This window comes from Macadamia integrifolia, unplaced genomic scaffold (assembly GCF_013358625.1).
Source record: "Macadamia integrifolia cultivar HAES 741 unplaced genomic scaffold, SCU_Mint_v3 scaffold1185, whole genome shotgun sequence".
Classification (NCBI taxonomy): Eukaryota; Viridiplantae; Streptophyta; class Magnoliopsida; order Proteales; family Proteaceae; genus Macadamia; species Macadamia integrifolia.
This window is the reverse complement of record NW_024868112.1, coordinates 113,114-129,589: the sequence shown is the minus strand read 5'-3', so window position 1 is coordinate 129,589 and position 16,476 is coordinate 113,114. Positions and strand designations below refer to the sequence as shown.

The 16,476-nt window shown below is 40.6% G+C and overlaps 2 protein-coding genes across 2 annotated transcripts; both read right to left on the bottom strand.

Moving 5' to 3' along the window:
• Positions 1-230: 230 nt before the first annotated feature.
• LOC122063047 lies at positions 231-11,433 on the bottom strand. Its single transcript, XM_042626706.1, has 3 exons — positions 10,877-11,433; positions 9,285-9,338; positions 231-740 (listed from the first exon to the last, which is right to left on the bottom strand). The coding sequence occupies exons 1-3, from the start codon at positions 11,270-11,272 to the stop codon at positions 558-560; spliced, it is 633 nt and encodes a 210-aa protein (XP_042482640.1). The 5' UTR covers positions 11,273-11,433; the 3' UTR covers positions 231-557.
• LOC122063046 (pentatricopeptide repeat-containing protein At1g32415, mitochondrial) lies at positions 2,387-9,013 on the bottom strand. Its single transcript, XM_042626705.1, has 2 exons — positions 6,249-9,013; positions 2,387-2,516 (listed from the first exon to the last, which is right to left on the bottom strand). Exon 1 carries the CDS (start codon positions 8,725-8,727, stop codon positions 6,691-6,693), a length of 2,037 nt encoding a protein of 678 aa, XP_042482639.1. The 5' UTR covers positions 8,728-9,013; the 3' UTR covers positions 2,387-2,516; positions 6,249-6,690.
• Positions 11,434-16,476: the final 5,043 nt, after the last annotated feature.

The window sequence follows — 16,476 nt, the reverse complement described above, 5'->3', positions numbered from 1 at the left end:
TATGTGTGTGTGTGTGTGTGTATTTAAAACAAACTTGCTATAAGCATAATTGACTCTTGGTTCATGATGTGTAACATAGAAAGCATAAAGCTTATTTCTTCAATCCTCTCTCTTCCCTCCAACTTTTTCTTGTTTGGATATCCCAAAAACTGACAGATATTGTTAAAAAGAAGACTTGTTCAGAGCGAAAAATAAAACCAGAAACTATTCATTTGGGAAAATCTTCCGAGTAATTCATAAAGAGCAGAACTTCTATTGAGAAAATCTCAGCTCTTTCATATTGCTTAATTTTAGAGAACCTTGTGTAGCCTTTTATACAAGTTCCCCACATTCCTTTAATTCTCAAACTAAAAAGCACAATTATACAAAATTAACATATTGATCATTCCTATATTAATTTTATAATTTACAGGAGAAGCAGAAACTAGAAACCTATCATGAACCTGAAACAAGGAGGCAAACAAGATTGTCAATTACACTCTTTTCTTTTCTTTTTTTCTTCCTTTCTCTGTGGACCAGATTTCAAGAAATGACTCTCAGCCACCTATGGATCTGTTTCATTTCTCCTCAAAATCCACATCAATAATATCAGGTCCTGAGCTTGATGACTTAGTGTCCCTACCACCACCTCCGGAGGAAAAGTTATCTTTCGGCTGCCATACAATGTTTCCACAGCTCACGCAACGAACTACTTGGTTCTTGTAGCCCATGAACTGCTGTTTGCATGCTGGACAAGATCCCTGCTCAAATAATTGGGAGGAGACATGACAAGCAGAAGCACATTATTTATGCACCAATTTGTTCAGTTTTAAGTAAGAGCAATTGTCAACAAGTAGGTGAAAAGGTGATGTCACTAACGTGGAATTTAATATCTGGTTCTGCATGCAGGACCTCAAAAAGAGCTGATTAGGGGGCAAGGATCCATGTAGCCAACCCCATTTAGTAGGGATAAGGCTGAGTTGTGCATGCAGGACTGAGAACAACCTAAAAGGCTGGGGATCATCTCATTGTCCAACCAATGAAAATTGTTGGAATGATGAAAATTTAGGTACATGGCCCTGTTTTGATGTCAAAAAATGAGCTCACAAGCGAACTAGTACTAGTGCTACTCATTAGCACCTTTAATCTTCCTAATAATTTGAACTAAAAGATGGTAAATTAATAATAATCCCAAACCAGTCAGTCATGTTCAAAGCTTTAAAAGCTTCTCTTTACCATCCACTTGTGGCAACTTACCCCATACTAATTGAGGTGGATAAAATCCAACTGCTGGACACCTTAATACGGGACAATTGGAAGCTCAGATGTAGGCTGAGGCTGATTGGAGGCTGGTAGGGCCATGAAGGTCAAAAAGTTTTAAATCTGGGGCTGCTTTGTTGTCTAGTGCCTTCATCACTATACACAGGTATATATTTATCAAGACATGTTAAGCAAGTGTTGAAGCAAAGGTTGCTATATGAACAATCTGTGATTTAATAGCTTTTGTTTTGGTGATCACACACTATTTGTGCGTGTGAAAAAGTTTTTTGCTCTTCCTAACGTTTTAATTAGTAACAGGTTCCAAGCAATGAGAAGTATGTCGTTGGAGCCCGAGGATCAAACTGGAAGATATCAAGCTGTTCAAGATACTGTCATGGAGTGGTGGAGCATAAACTTATAGGTCAAGTCAAGCCATCTATGAGGATTCAAACAACTCAAGCCAAAACTTAAAGAATATTTTTGTTGTTTGCTTGAATGTATTCCAAGGAGATATGTTCATCTAAAATTATCTATATGATCCTAGGATATAATAATCCCGGATGCTCAAAGCTCAGCTAATCACCTACAGACATAACAAGGGAAAACCTAAGAGAGGTGATTTATAGGTAGACTATGGTAGACTGACTAAGCCAAAATGGACCAAATGGTGGACATTCACATTGAACCTTGACTTAGCCCTCTAGTAACCTTTTTGGACCTAATTTTGGCTCAGTTGGCATGGCATATGCATTAACTGGAGAAATTATCCAAGTGACTTGAGCTAAATTTAGTTAAAGGCCATAAATTGTTGTGGTGGTCGATGGGACCGCCCAACCGGTTGAAGGATGAGTGATCCACTAGTGAAGAAAATAGCAACCAACCAAAATGGGAACCGTTGGTTACTGAGAACACCTACATGCAGATGGAGGATGCAAGGTTTATCTAAATAACCAGAAATTGTAAGATACATATCAACCATTTATAGCACCTCCTAGATGACTAAAGCCAATTATACAATATACAAAATGTATAAGAGCCTCAATAGCCAACTTGCATAATCGATCTCAACTCAAATTAGGAATAAGTTGGGAGAAGGCATAAACCCCCAATGAGAAGAGTAAAATAATGCAAGGTTCAGAGTGGTAAAATACCTGGATTACGAAATTATTTGCAACAGTTCCAATTAGAAGAGGAGCAGCAAAGGGCAATACCAATGTTGCAAAAATCATGAACTGAAATAGCCATCCGGATAAAGCAAACCAAAGGAAGAAGATCGTCTACAGACAAGAAAAAAATGCAAAGTGAGCTGAAAAATTTTATAATAGCTGAGGCAACAGTAATAACAAAAAAAATTAAGATTCAAAAAACAATACTCGAAAGAGGGGAGATCTAAGATCTTCAAGAGTTGCCTTCTAGTGATAGGGGGTGCCATAACGTAAATGGAAGGAGAATATCACATACTGGTAATCAAAATAATGCAAATATTATCAAAGAATAATATAAATTAGGGAAAAAGAACCCTGTGCACTTGCATTCTCCACACCCAGACACATGGGGTGGGCTGTGAAAATACGCCCCTGCCCATGCCCCTGACAGCCCACCACATGTGTCTGGGCATGAGAGAATGCAAGCGGACAAGGTTCTCATGCCCTATAAATTAAATATGAAGCACCAGACATTAGGGTTTCCACATTTCTAATTGTTTAATTGAGATGGTCACTGAGAGGGGGTGAATCAATGAACACCAAAAACTCGTACCCTCAAATCTCACAATCTTAGGTGATTTCTCTAGTGCTCAGTAACACAGTCACAATGTCTGGCAGCCCTCAATCAAGCACACATACACACGTACCAATAATCGGTTAGTTGGCGGCTTGGCGCTGGCCTTTTTGACCAATCACACATACACAACCATATGACACACCTTATCTCTCAACCACAAACACACACAACCCCATGGCAAGATCTACCCAACGTGCACACACATCCTATGGAAAAGGGTCTCCATATGTCCACACATACAACCACAACACAGAATTTTTACATGACTTGGTAGTGTGCCCACTGCCTACATCCACAGTGCAAATGGCTTAACTTGGTGATTATCGGACTAAATTACCAAGGGGTAAATCAGTCCCAGTAGGATCCATCATAACTAAAACACAAATCAAGTTCAAACCTGGAAAATAGGGCTTAATAGAGGAGATTTTGATTACTTACAAACCGCAGCTTTGATGGAGCTGAATTTTGGATCGAATTGAGATCCTATATGAAGGAAAACCCATCAAAATTTGGACAAATTCTAATGGCTGGATTGAGCTTACGCGGGTTGCAAGAAAAAGGAAACTTTTTGTAATTCTTCAAGAATTTGAGTTGGAACTTCGGATGATCCTCAAATTTGGATTGATTGGTCTTCCTAAGGTCCTCAACAAACCCTCAAAATCCTCCAGCAATCAGAAATCTGGCATGGGAGATACGTACTTGAAAATTCCCCCCGGGAAAACCTTGTAACTGGATTTGGTAGCCTAGTTGTGTGCTCTTCTGTTCAACAATAGTTGGGACTTTGTTCTCACAATAATAATGAATAAATAGAAGTAGAAAAAGAGTACAAGTAGAGAAAAGAAGTATAGAAGGGATAGATGCGAGTGGGGTGGACTCTCTCAGTCCTGGGTCTCTCAACCACAGCTATCTTAGCTGTTGAAACATCCTTTCCTAGGAAAAACCAGCAATCAAAGCTCACAAAATTTCATTAATCACCTTTTGCTTAATTCTTACAAATAAAGGCCTATTTATAGCTTTGGCCAAGCTCATTTTACAAAATGAAAGTACTAGAAAAGGACACTAAACAAATAGGAAACTTAATACTAGGAAACAAAAAATTCTTATGCTAACTAACTTGTTTGCTAGGAAACAAAAACTTCTTATGCTAACTATCCTCATCCACTGCCATATCCCTATTCCCCCTCCTGCTGCCTCTGCCCTCAAGTTACTGAGGACATCCCTTACCTCGTCTTCTCCTACCCTTTTTCCTCCTCCGTCTAGAAATTGGTTCTCTCTAAATGTTGGCCCTCTGTCAAACCTATCTTCCCTTTGACAGAGAATGGATTTGGATTGACATGACTTTTTCGGGTTCATCCATTGGCGATACCATTGGGAAGCTTGCTTTCTCTGCTACCATTAATCATATCTGGATGGAGCAAAACATCCGTAAATGGTCTTCCAACTCCCGCTCCTTGGACAAGATTTGGAAAGCCATCTACTATGATGTTACCTCCAAAATCCAATCCCTCCACCATAGGCATGTCCCTAGATCCACTAAGAACAGTCACATCATTGCCTCCTGGAACCTTCCTTTGACACCATTACCCATACTTGAGTCCATCTCCCTTGCTTGCTGCCCCCCCCCCTTTATTTGTGTTTCCCCTTTCCTTTAGGCTGGATCTAGTTGGGTGTTCTTCTAGTCTGCTAATCTAGTTGAGAATCTAGCTTGGTTGTAATTGTTTGTATGTTTTGTTTTGTTTGGCTTTGCCTTGGCTTAGCCTCCCCCCCGCCTAGCTTCCCCCCCTGTATATTCTTCCCTTCTTGGTAATGAATTTATTTATTCATCCAAGAAAGAAAAAAAAAATAGGGTGTCGTTTTCACGCATCCATTCATCATATTCTTTTGAATCAGAAGGTGGAGATGAAGATACAAGATACTTAAGCTAGCCTTTAGCATGATTCTTGAAATATCCTTGTTGGAGAACTACTCTTCAAACGACTGCAGAAATAATAAAGAAAAGAGATTCCACAACTGTATACTCACAGCAGACCACCAAAGAGAAGGATCAAGAAAATCTTCAGCTACAGGCCTGAAATCAAGGCTTCACATATGGGCAATTAATCATCCCTATTGCAAGTGAGAAAGCAGTAGCAGCAGTACCCCAAGTGAGAGAGCAGCAGCAGCAGCAGCAGCTAAACAAACAGATCGCAGACCATATACCACCATCCACAAGTTAAAGAGACAATGTCCTATCGCAGGACATGAAGCAGCACCATAGGAATACTAATCACAGGACAGGAAGATAAGAGAAAATCCTTGTTTACATTGAATCAACAAGAACATTGACAGAAGCAGATGCAGCGATAGGTGGATGCACACCAGGAACAGAAAACTCTAGAAGGGACTCCCAAAACAAGAGGGAAGAGATGCACGCCACTATGGAGAAACCAGCTCTCAGTTAGAGTGAATGAACTTATGGAGAGAAATATAATATATTTCTAGTAAGGGAGAAGAACAATTACAAGTGTACCCCTGCTGAACCATAAACAGTACACATAATTAAGAAAATATAAATTCCAAACTAACCATTGTGATAGAATAAACATAAGAATCTCAACATGTTAGATAGAGGAAGAGCTCTAGATATCTATATGATTTATGCTACATACATATATTATAGAGTCCAGTCTAGAAAACATCAACTCAGACCTGCCATAAAAAGAAGTGTCAAGTGATTTTTCACCGAAGTGACATAATAATAGCATGGAGCCATGGACACATCCTGGCATGCAACAGAGATAGAAGGTATCTGATATGGTAGATAATAAATCCATATACACATAGTCTCTCTCTCCTTTTAAGTGGAAAGAATACATGAAGTTTCAAAACAAGTCAGACAGACTCGAAATTATAAAAACAAAAAGGCAGGTCCTAGTCATATAGTGTCTGATCCATTGCAACCCTAATTTTAATTGGATCTAAGTAGCCTTGACAATAAGAGGAAAATCCCAAAAGCCTAAAATTTTAGGGTACCCCACCCTTAGCAGTAAAAATGAATATAAATGCTACTCTCAGTCTAGGTCCCAGGCTTGATGGCAATGCATCTTCTTAGGGGAATGCATTTATACAGCAACAACTCAGCCTTATCCCCACTCAATAGGGTCGGCTACATGGATACGATCAAAGATAATAAGGGGAAAGAAAAGTAAAAGGAAGAAGCATAACACAAGAAGTCAGAGAAATCTCACCTAAATGGGGTGAAGTACATGGATCCTTGCCCTCCAATCAGATCTATTCGAGGTCATACTTGGGGGCAAGACCTAAACTATGCATGTATTTCCTTTCTATTTCTCCTATGGTCATTTTAGGCCTGCCCCTAACTCTTTTAGCTTCTTCAATCTGAATCAGAACACTCCTTCTGGTGAATCCACAGACCTCCTTTGAACATGGCCATACGACCTCAAACAACTTTCTCGGAGCTTATCCTGAATTGGGGCAACTCCCAAAGCAGATCTAATAGTGGAATGCATATATAACCCAGGAAATTATGGATATGGACCTTTTTAGAAAAATATGCTATTGAGAAATAGCAGCATGAGGCAAAGAGCAAATACCCTTCATCCCGGATTTAATCAACCAAGAACAAAGCTACCACTGTTGCCTTAACATCCCTTCATACTCTTCCTCCAACTAAACTTTGCTTCTCAAATGATCACCAGCCAAGAGAGAATATATCTCATCAGACTGTGTATGTGATTTGTCCCCAGACAAGAAAATGTTAACTTCTCCCGTTACCATTATCCAACTGCACCCAGGAACTTTTCTTATCCCCTTTTTTCCTATTGTTTTTCTCAGCATTCCCTCTTCACATTGCATACCAATAGATGCATATATGTTGCAAAGCAATACATGGGCCGGGGCATTAAATGGGTCAAGCTGAAGGACCTGTTCAGCAGCACGTATAGCAACTGCTGGGTTCATCTTGCCAAGCCCACATATACCAAGCAGTGCCCCCCAAACTTCAAGACCTGGCTCAAAAGGTAGACGCAAGACAAGCTCCTCTGCTTCCTCAACTTTACCTGCTCGACCCAATAGGTCAATCATAGATACATAATGTTCCACCCCTGGCTGAATTGAGTGCTCCTTACTCATTGAATCAAAAACCTCCAAACCTCGATCAACCATGCCAGCATGGCTACATGCTGATAGAATACCCAAGAATGTAACAGAGTTTGGGCAAGTCCCTGAATCTTGCATTACTTCAAAGAGCTTCAGAGCCTTGTTAGCTAGCCCATGATGTGAAAACCCCACAATCATTGTATTCCAAGTAACAATATCACGGGATGTCATGTCAGAAAATATATGATGTGCAGTATCAATCTCTCCACATTTTGCATACATTGAAATCAAAGAATTCTCAAGGATTGTATCCAGCTTGTATTGTGTTTTCATCACCATACCATGTAACTGCTTGCCCTGATCAAGATAAGCCATTGCACCTGCAGCTCCAAGAAGAGAGGAATATGTGGAATCTAGAGGCGTTACCCCATTAACACGCATTTCTGAGAATATGAAGATAGCCTCAGCAAAGAGTTCATTCTGGATGTGCCCTGATATCATTACTGTCCATGTAACGGCATCTCTCCTGGGCATTTTGCTAAATAGACAACATGCCTCTGATACATTGCCAGCACTAAAATAACCAGTGATCATAGAAGTCCATGATATCTCATCTCGATAAGGCATGGTGTCAAATAAGTATTGGGCTCTCCGCAACTCTCCAATGCGAATGAAACCATTTATCATAGAATTGTAAGACTGAATAGTATAGTTGTTTGAGTTCTTGGTGAAACTATGATCTGCAAAATCCATCATACCAAACCCAGAGTACATGTGAATTAAGCTCTTCGACAGCCGCCCATCATAGTCATCACAGTCAAACCCATTCAAAATTAGGTGAGCATGTACCTGCTTACCAAGCCGAGGAAAACCAACACCTGAACAGGCATAGATCAGCGAAATGAACGTCTCTTCATTTGGTTTCATGTCTTGAGAAGTTCTCATTTCAAGGAAAAGCAACAATGCCTCCTTATAGAAACCATTCCAAGCAAACCCTCCTATCATGGCTGTCCAAGAGACGACATTCCTCTCAGGCATTCTCTGAAAAATGTAATATCCCTTATGAAGATCACCAGCTCTACAATAACCAGCAGCTAAAGTAGTCCAAGTGACAACATTACGATCTGGCATTGCATCAAACAGAATTCTCGCTTCTTCCATTCTACAGTTTTCTGCATAACCTGCGATCATTACATTCCAAGAAACCTGATTTCTAATCGGCATCATATCAAACATTCTTCGAGCCTCCACTAGGTCACCACTTCTGATCAAACCTGTGATCATTGAATTCCAAGTGACTACATTCTTATCAGGCATAACATTAAACAATTTTTTAGCAACAGCGATTCTTCCACAATGTGTTAACCCACACAGCAAGGAAGTCCAAGACACTACATTTCTTTCAGGCATTCCTTCAAAGAACCGACAAGCATCAGCTACCCTACCAGAATGCACATACGCAGACAGCATTGCATTATAAGTGACAAGGTTCCTTTCCGGCATGACTTCGAAGAGTGCTTCAGCTTCATCAATGAAACCTTCTTTAGCAAATTTAGAGAGCATTGAAGTCCAGCTAACAACCCCATGACTACTGCCTGTTTGAAGCATTCTTTCAAGCAGGAACCGTGCTGCTTCCAGTTTCCTTTCATAGAGGTACTGGAAGAGAAGTTCAGAATCACTACTCTCAGACTTGTGGTGATGAACAGCCGGAACTGTAAGCTGGTGTTTAATAAAGCCAGCATGTAGGGAACGATGACACTTTTGGGAAGTTCAGGAATGGTATTGAAGTTCCAAATCCCAGCAACGGGCATAGAATAAAAATGGCAGTTAGAGAATGACACTCACATTATTTCTTTAATGTAGATTAGAAAGTTCTATGTATCTTTTCCCCTTCTTGTTTACTCCCCCAATCCCCACCCACCCCACCCCCACCCCCCCCACCCCAAAAAAAAAAAAGAGTAACCAACACCATGACACAGTGGAGGTTTGACCCCTGCAGACCACACTCCAGTGAAACATGCTTTAACTGCTCCATAACTTTGGCTACTATAATTAAAAGGGGCCTCATGCATAGAACAAAATATATTCAAACAACAGCATTATACTTGAGGAAAATCAGAAACAATAACACAATTTTACAGTAAACAAGTATAGTGTCTACTCACAGAAAAAGTTCTGCCCAGTGGAGTATCCAGAAAATCATTCAGCTGCCTCCTATACTGCAGGAGAAAAGGGGTAAAAGAATTTAATTCACTAAGCTTACATCTATAAACAACAACAACAAAAAAAAACATTTCTGATAAAAAAATTAGATTTTCCAACTTTAGACCATACAAAAAGAACAAATCACTGGGGACCCAATGGATACTTTAATAATCACTGGGGACCTGATGGATATTTTAAGTTACTCTAATAATAGTAACCATAGGAAAGTTTTTAGCCCGACTACAAACACCAAATGCATTTTCTCAGCAGAGTTTGTAGATGATGAGTTTAGCTGTTGAATTTGTTAGATGACAGCAATACCTTAGTAGACTTCATAAAAATAACATAATCCAACCCAAAATCAGGCTCAAATTAGAATATATTGAGGAAAAGGAAAAAAAAAAAAAAAAATCATCAATTACCAAAATTGTAGGCAGAGTAAAAGGTGAAAAAACAGAGTCAAACAGAGGCTCCTAAGGTTAGAGACAACACTGAAATATCCTATGTATCAAATGTATAGCAGTTGCTTCCTAGATTTTCCAAGAATAACCCACAAATTATATTCATAGTGACTCACAGAATTGCAGTCTTATTAAGCATATAAAAAATTAAAAATAAATCTGACCTCTGAGGTAACTATCTTCACTGAAACCTAATCACTAGTTATTTAACAGCCCTTATTCTGTTTTTAATCTCACTAAAACTCATAATGGACCCTAATCAAACCCTAGACAATGTATTGCTCCATGATCATTTTCTTTTTCATCTCACTAAATTGGCCAACTTAGAATAGATAATTGCTAATTCAAAACAACCCAACTACATGTCTCCATTGGTCCTTCCCTTCAATCCACTAGGGCTGTTGGACCTCAGTCCAACTCAAAACCTAAATCCCCCCAATCAGCCCTTCAACCTTGCGATTTTGGGTTGATTCTGATCACTAACACAGACCCTCCTTCAAACGCTTTTCAACTCTTATTCTGATCACTTTATTAACACCTGTTTGGTCAAATACCTAGCATAATTGCCATTAATGCAGCCCAGAAACACCATGCTTTGCAGGAAATCCCAATCCATCCTACGCCAATACCACATCATGCCTACTAAAATTCCAACTGCATCCCAAAAAGCAACAATCCATGGATGTAGCCCATTTTCTCCTAATTCGCCAAAGCGGTAAAAGGCTCTCCTCAACCTACTGATTAAGAAGAAAATACTTTCTAAATCATCTTACATACAAAATGAATTTGAGCATCCCTGCATCCCCCCACCATTGCAGGTCTATGTCTCAATGACATAAGAACAAGAAGTCAAACAAAACAAACCCAAAAAATATGGGATTCAAGGACTGGAGGGTCCTAAAGCAGTGTTTTAATTTTGTATATTTTAGTATCAATTTTATGTTTTAAAACAATCCAAAAGGGTCAGTGAAGATATCGAATTACAAATATGCATGCAACTAATTTAGCCATGATATAAAAATTACTTGAACAAATAATCATCTAATTAGTCACCACATTCGATACGATGGAGAGAGAGATAGGGAACAGACCCTGGGCCAGTTGCGGGAGAAATCAAGAGTGAAAGTGCGCCACCTGCGTTCGATTTCAAGCTCACGGTCAATCTCGCGAGCCTTATCAGTGGCAGACTGGACAACAGAGCTGAGGCGCCTCGAAACGGAATAGCGACGGTCGAAACGCTCTGCGGCCTTTTTAGCGTCGAAGAGTAGCAGCTCGAATCCATCATTGGCGCTCCTCCACGCTTCCTTCCAGGCCTCACCTGATACCACTCGTTTACCAAACCTATCGAAGTCGCTCCGCCGGAACGCCTGTATCGTCAGCACGCGGCGCGTCGATATGGCTCGTCGTTGGCTAGACAAGCAGTGAGACGAAGGAGACAGTAAAGGATGCCATGGCAGGCTCGTCGCCGTAACCTGACCTGACCACATCACACACAAACACAGACCCACAAAGACAGACGGTGCCGACAGATGAGACACGGAAAACGGGAGAGGGAAAGGACCTCTGAGTGCACGGGGAGGATGCGGGTTATCGCGCGCCTATGCCTTTCCGATTTCTAAATTCTCGAGTCATATCGAACAGTGACGGAATCGGACTTCATTAAAACGGCTATAATCGACCCGCTGTCGGGTAACACATCATTAAAACTTTTGACTCACATATGAATGCAAATATGTTGGCAATAAAATTACCCCATTATTATTGGAAATTTGAAACACAATGGAATGGAAGTAGATTGCATGAATTATATAAAAAAAAGTCAAATGTGAATCCAGTGCACTATTGCAGCCCGTGCTTGTAGAGCAGGCATCAAGTTTGTAAAACAAAGTCAATCCCATGCATAAGCCATTCGCATAGCTATTATATATTTTAAGTTCATGTCCATTTGCAATTTAAGGCATAGATGTAATTGGACAAATTGTCCCCAAGTCATCCAATGGTTAGCCATATGCCAAGGTGGCTAAGTTTATAAGTGATAATAACTTCATTTGTAATTAGAGTATATCACAAGAATTGATATTAGATCAAGGGTGAATTGGGGATTGTGTGGATAGGCGCATGGTCCCAGGTTCGATTCCCCATCTATAGTGGTGGGTTGTTGCTCAGCCTGCACTAGTTTCCCTGAAGATTAGTCGATGTGCGCGTAAGCTGATCCGGACACCTTGGTTAACAAAAAAATAAAAATAAGATATAAGATCAAGGTTCACACTTTCAAAAAGAAATGAAAACCTATATGACCGAAAATGGAGCTTCTCGGCCTCAGCCTATGCCACAGAACTGGAAAGCATTAGGGACAGCTTGCATCTTACTTTAGCCTGGGTCTTCAAAGGATTGTGATCTATTCGGACGGTCTCTCTGCGGTCGCTTTCCTTAATGGCCAGTCAAATTCCCTTGACTAGGCTGCGAATGCCATTGCTTTAGACATCACTGATCTCTTGTCGTCCTTCTTGCATGTTCTATTCCATTTCATTCGTCTGGACTTCAACTCCTTGGCGGATTTCTTAGCCTCGGGAGCTCTAAAGCTCAAGCTCTCCTTCGTTTGGTGGTCGATCCCACCCCCTTTCATTGTAAATTAGTCACTTGTCTCTGGTCGCCGCTTCCAACAATCGTCTTTCTTCTAATAAAATTGCTTTGTTTTCCGACCAAAAAATAAAATAAAATGAATGTTCACAAACTTACATCTTATCTTTTGGGGCAATGGAAGGTGCAAATATAAATGTAAAACGAATAGTAGAGAAAATGACAGAAAGAAATGATAATTGAACAAACAAGCTACATATTATGCCCTATGGACTCATAGGACATCTCTTCGTACCTCAATTGGGACAAAGCTACACTCTTGTATTCATAATAGAGGTTGTGTTTCCAGTAAAATTGACAATCATCTCTTTTAAAGTGCTAATTGATATTGAACTCCTGGAGACTGAATGGATGAAATCAAGATACAAGGAACTAAACCTCATTGATGAGAAAAAAAAATGTTTCATGGACAATATAAAAAAGTATCAACAACGGATAATGTGAGCATTAAAGAAGGTCGTATCATGCCAACTAATGTTGGTGATTTGGTACTAAGAGAGCAAAAAACACCCATACAAAATCAACAAGTGAAGTTCAAGCCCAATTGGAGTTGTCCATTCATAGTAAAAGAAATACATCCCAGAAACTAATCCTGGTAATGGATCTAGATGGGATCGACCTACCATGTTTAGTAAATTTTGACCAATTGAAGAAGTACCATAGCTAAAAAGAGAAAAGACATCAATGGGAACTACGTTCGACTTGATACATTAGATCCAAAGAGTGTGTAGGCAGCTTAATAAAGTTATCACAAAGTTCGGTCTGATCGACAAAATAACAAAGTACCATGCAATCATCAAATTAAAGGTTCAGTGCAACTAAAATATAGTTTCCCTTTGGTAAGTAAAGAAGTCCCAGATTAATGAGCCAGATCACGAGAAAAATCTTCTAACCGTCTTAGCAATTTTGCAATCTTCTCTCTAACTTGATTCCTCCTCAATATCTCGAGGCCTCTATAACTTGATTCCTCCTTGTGAACCCAAACAAATTAAGAGTTCTAGTCAACTTTATATTGAGTCTAAATCCATGCCAAGTATTCTACAGTCACCTTAGCTTCAATTGGAAACTCTCTGTCCTTCAGAAGGTTCTTTTGATCGCCAGGGTCTCGCAATCCAATTATTCGGGAGTGATGTGCCAATATATGCCACGCCCTCAAATACAGCACTAACAGCCCCATTTGTTATCTCCGAGCTCTATCCTCGTCTCACCCTTGCCAAGCTCTCACCTTGGTCCATAATGGATGAGCTCTCTCCTCATCCAGTCTTCGTCGAGCTCTTACCTTGGTCCATTGCGGACGAGCCCTCGCCTCGTCCCGTCCTTGCCGAGCTCTCGCCTCATCTCGATCGCATCGATCTCTCACCTCTGCCCATCATGGATGAGCTCTCGCCTCATCCAATCTTTGCTGAGCTCTTTCCTCGGCCCATAGCGGATGAGCCCTCGCCTCGTCCCATCCTTGCTGAGCTCTCGCCCCATCCCAATTGCATCGAGCTCTCACCTTAGCCTATCATAGATGAGCTCTCGTCTCATCCAGTCTTCGCCGAGCTCTTACCTCAGCCCATTGCTAATGAGCCCTCGCCTCATCCCGTCCTTGTTGAGCTCTCACCTTGGCCAATTTTGGATGAGCCCTCGCCTCATCTCGTCCTTGCCAAGCTCTCGCCTCATCCCGATTGCGTCGAGCTCTCACCTCGGCTTCCTTGGACCAAGAATCTTTATAACCCCTCGTAGCAATAGCTTCTGCCACCTAGGCAAACTTCCTCCCGTAGGTCACAGAAAGTTTCATGTTGAGTCAGTGCCATGACATCGTAGTTGACTGTATACCATGTCATTACGGTTGGCATGGTCATCCACACAAGACATGGATAGAGATGGAACTCCGAAGGAAGTGGAACGGCCGGTGGGAGCACTCCCTCCAAACGTTATGCACGTCTTCCCGTTGAGACTCCTAGTGCTTGACGGCACCCTAAAAGTGGGGAATTTCTAGAATATTCCCCCTCACATGCGTAGGCCCGTGAGAGCGTGAAGGAGTACGGCACTACGGAAACCAAGAAACTCAGGCTCTATAAATACAAGAGGTAAGCCCCTGAAGAGCGGGATCGAAAACTTGGAAAAGAATACATACCTGTTGCTTAATTCTGACCCTGACTTTGTCATCAGAGGGTTATCGCATCGGCCAACCTGGTGCCCCTTTGCTGACTTGTTCATCTTTGCAGTAGGAGCACAGAGAGTCCTTCGACCACTTGAAGGTCGTTTGGAGAATCCGCCTTTGGTTAGAATTTATCGCATCAAGGAGTGTGAAATTTTTAAGGTGGCCGAATACAAGTTTTGAAAATTTTAAGATTATGAAAGAGTGCGCGCATAGTATATATATGTATGGGGGAAAAAAAGATAGGGTACCTGTCAACACATGAAAGGATAATTGATTGATTTATGTTCTAAAATTGACACATGGTTTTATGTGGGATGTTATGATTGGATGATCAGCTCATTTTGCTTATTGGGGACCATAAAGGAAGATAGACTTTGATAGTCTTACTGGACCAAGTTGGACCATGAATTACGGCATCGATTACATGTTAAGTTGACTATTGATCCCTCCCCCCTCCCTTTTCATCATAGTAAAAGGGTGAGATTAAAATGTGAACTAGATATGGCCAAAGCATATGACAGACTATAATGAGGTTATTTAAGAGATCTTCTTTTGATTTGCTGGGGTTTGATGATAAATGAGGAGGCTTAATTAGCTCCTCCTCCTTTTCAATCAAATGGAAGAGTTCTGCTTTTGATTTCCTTGAACCCTCGAAGGGTATCAGACAGGAATGCCCTCTTAGCCCTTTCCTCTTCATTGTCGCTATGGAAGGCCTTTCCCATCTTCTCACCACATACAGAGATTTGAATCTCTTTAGAGGCATCAAGATCTCCATACATGCCCTTGAGATCTCTCACCTATTCTTTGTTGATGACAACTTCATCTTCTGTAGAGCAACCCTAGAGGACATTTCTACTATTAAATGAATTTTGAACCTCTTTTTTGACCTCTTGGGTTTGACCATTAACTTAGATAAAAGTGGTCTTGCATTCAGCTCTAATATAACTGCTGAGGTCAAACTTGACGTATGCAAAATTTTAGGAATTAAGGAAATAAGACGCGACTCTACTTACTTTGGGACTAACTTCTTCCACCACAGAGCCAAAGCTCTCTCTATCAACCATGTGGTCAAAAGAGTAGAGAAGAAACTCAGCTTATGGAAGGCTAATTTACTCTCTTATGTGGGAAGAATGGATTTAGTTCAATCTGCTCTTTCCTCCATACCTTCTTATTTGATGTATTGTTTTTCCTTCCCTAAAGTTGCCTGCAGGAAACTTGATTCCACTTACCTGGATTTCTAGAATGGAGATACTAACATTTGAAGAAAAATCCACCTCGTTGGTTGGCACAAGATTTGCTCACCCAAATCACATGGAGGTCTTGGGATAAGAGACTCGAAAACTCAAAACAAAATTTTGCTCTTGATGTTAGCTAGTGCCTTCTTAATAATAATGAGCATTTCTTATGGGCTCAGACCTTGAAAGCCAAGCACTTTCGTGATAGGTCTATTTTCATTCTCAAAACTCCGAATAAAAGATGGCCACCTTGTTGGAATAGCATCGTTAGTATTCTACCAACTCTTCAAAAAACGATTTTTGTCAAAATTGGAAATGGGTCTAGTATAGATGATATGACCATTTGATTCTTCATCTTGTGCTTCCTTTGTATCATCAATATGTTGGGTCACCTCCTAAGAGACTTGAATGTCTTCCCAATGAAGTTCTTCCTATTCTTGTTGTTCCTCTTCCTCTTCCTCTTGCTCATTCCAGTCTGAAATATGAAAGAAGGATTTTCCCTCATCAATTTTCAAACTGGCTCTATAAGGAATGAGATTGTTATCCATATACTTTGAAAGCTCCTCAAAAGAATCTGTCACACCCCGTTCACACTGAACCGGGCTAGTGACCGAGTTAACACCGGTTAACCCAAACCTGCCAGGATCATCAGATACTGTATTCCACCACA

Excerpts from the sequence above, each read along its gene's own strand:
- LOC122063046 (XM_042626705.1), bottom strand. The coding sequence starts at position 8,727 with ATGCTTCAAACAGGCAGTAGTCATGGGGTTGTTAGCTGGACTTCAATG.
- LOC122063047 (XM_042626706.1), bottom strand. The coding sequence starts at position 11,272 with ATGTGGTCAGGTCAGGTTACGGCGACGAGCCTGCCATGGCATCCTTTA. Across the intron at positions 9,339-10,876 it reads TCTCCCGCAACTGGCCCAGG|TATAGGAGGCAGCTGAATGA; the intron begins GTCTGTTCCCTA and ends TTTCTCCTGCAG. Across the intron at positions 741-9,284 it reads CACTGGGCAGAACTTTTTCT|GGATCTTGTCCAGCATGCAA; the intron begins GTGAGTAGACAC and ends TTATTTGAGCAG.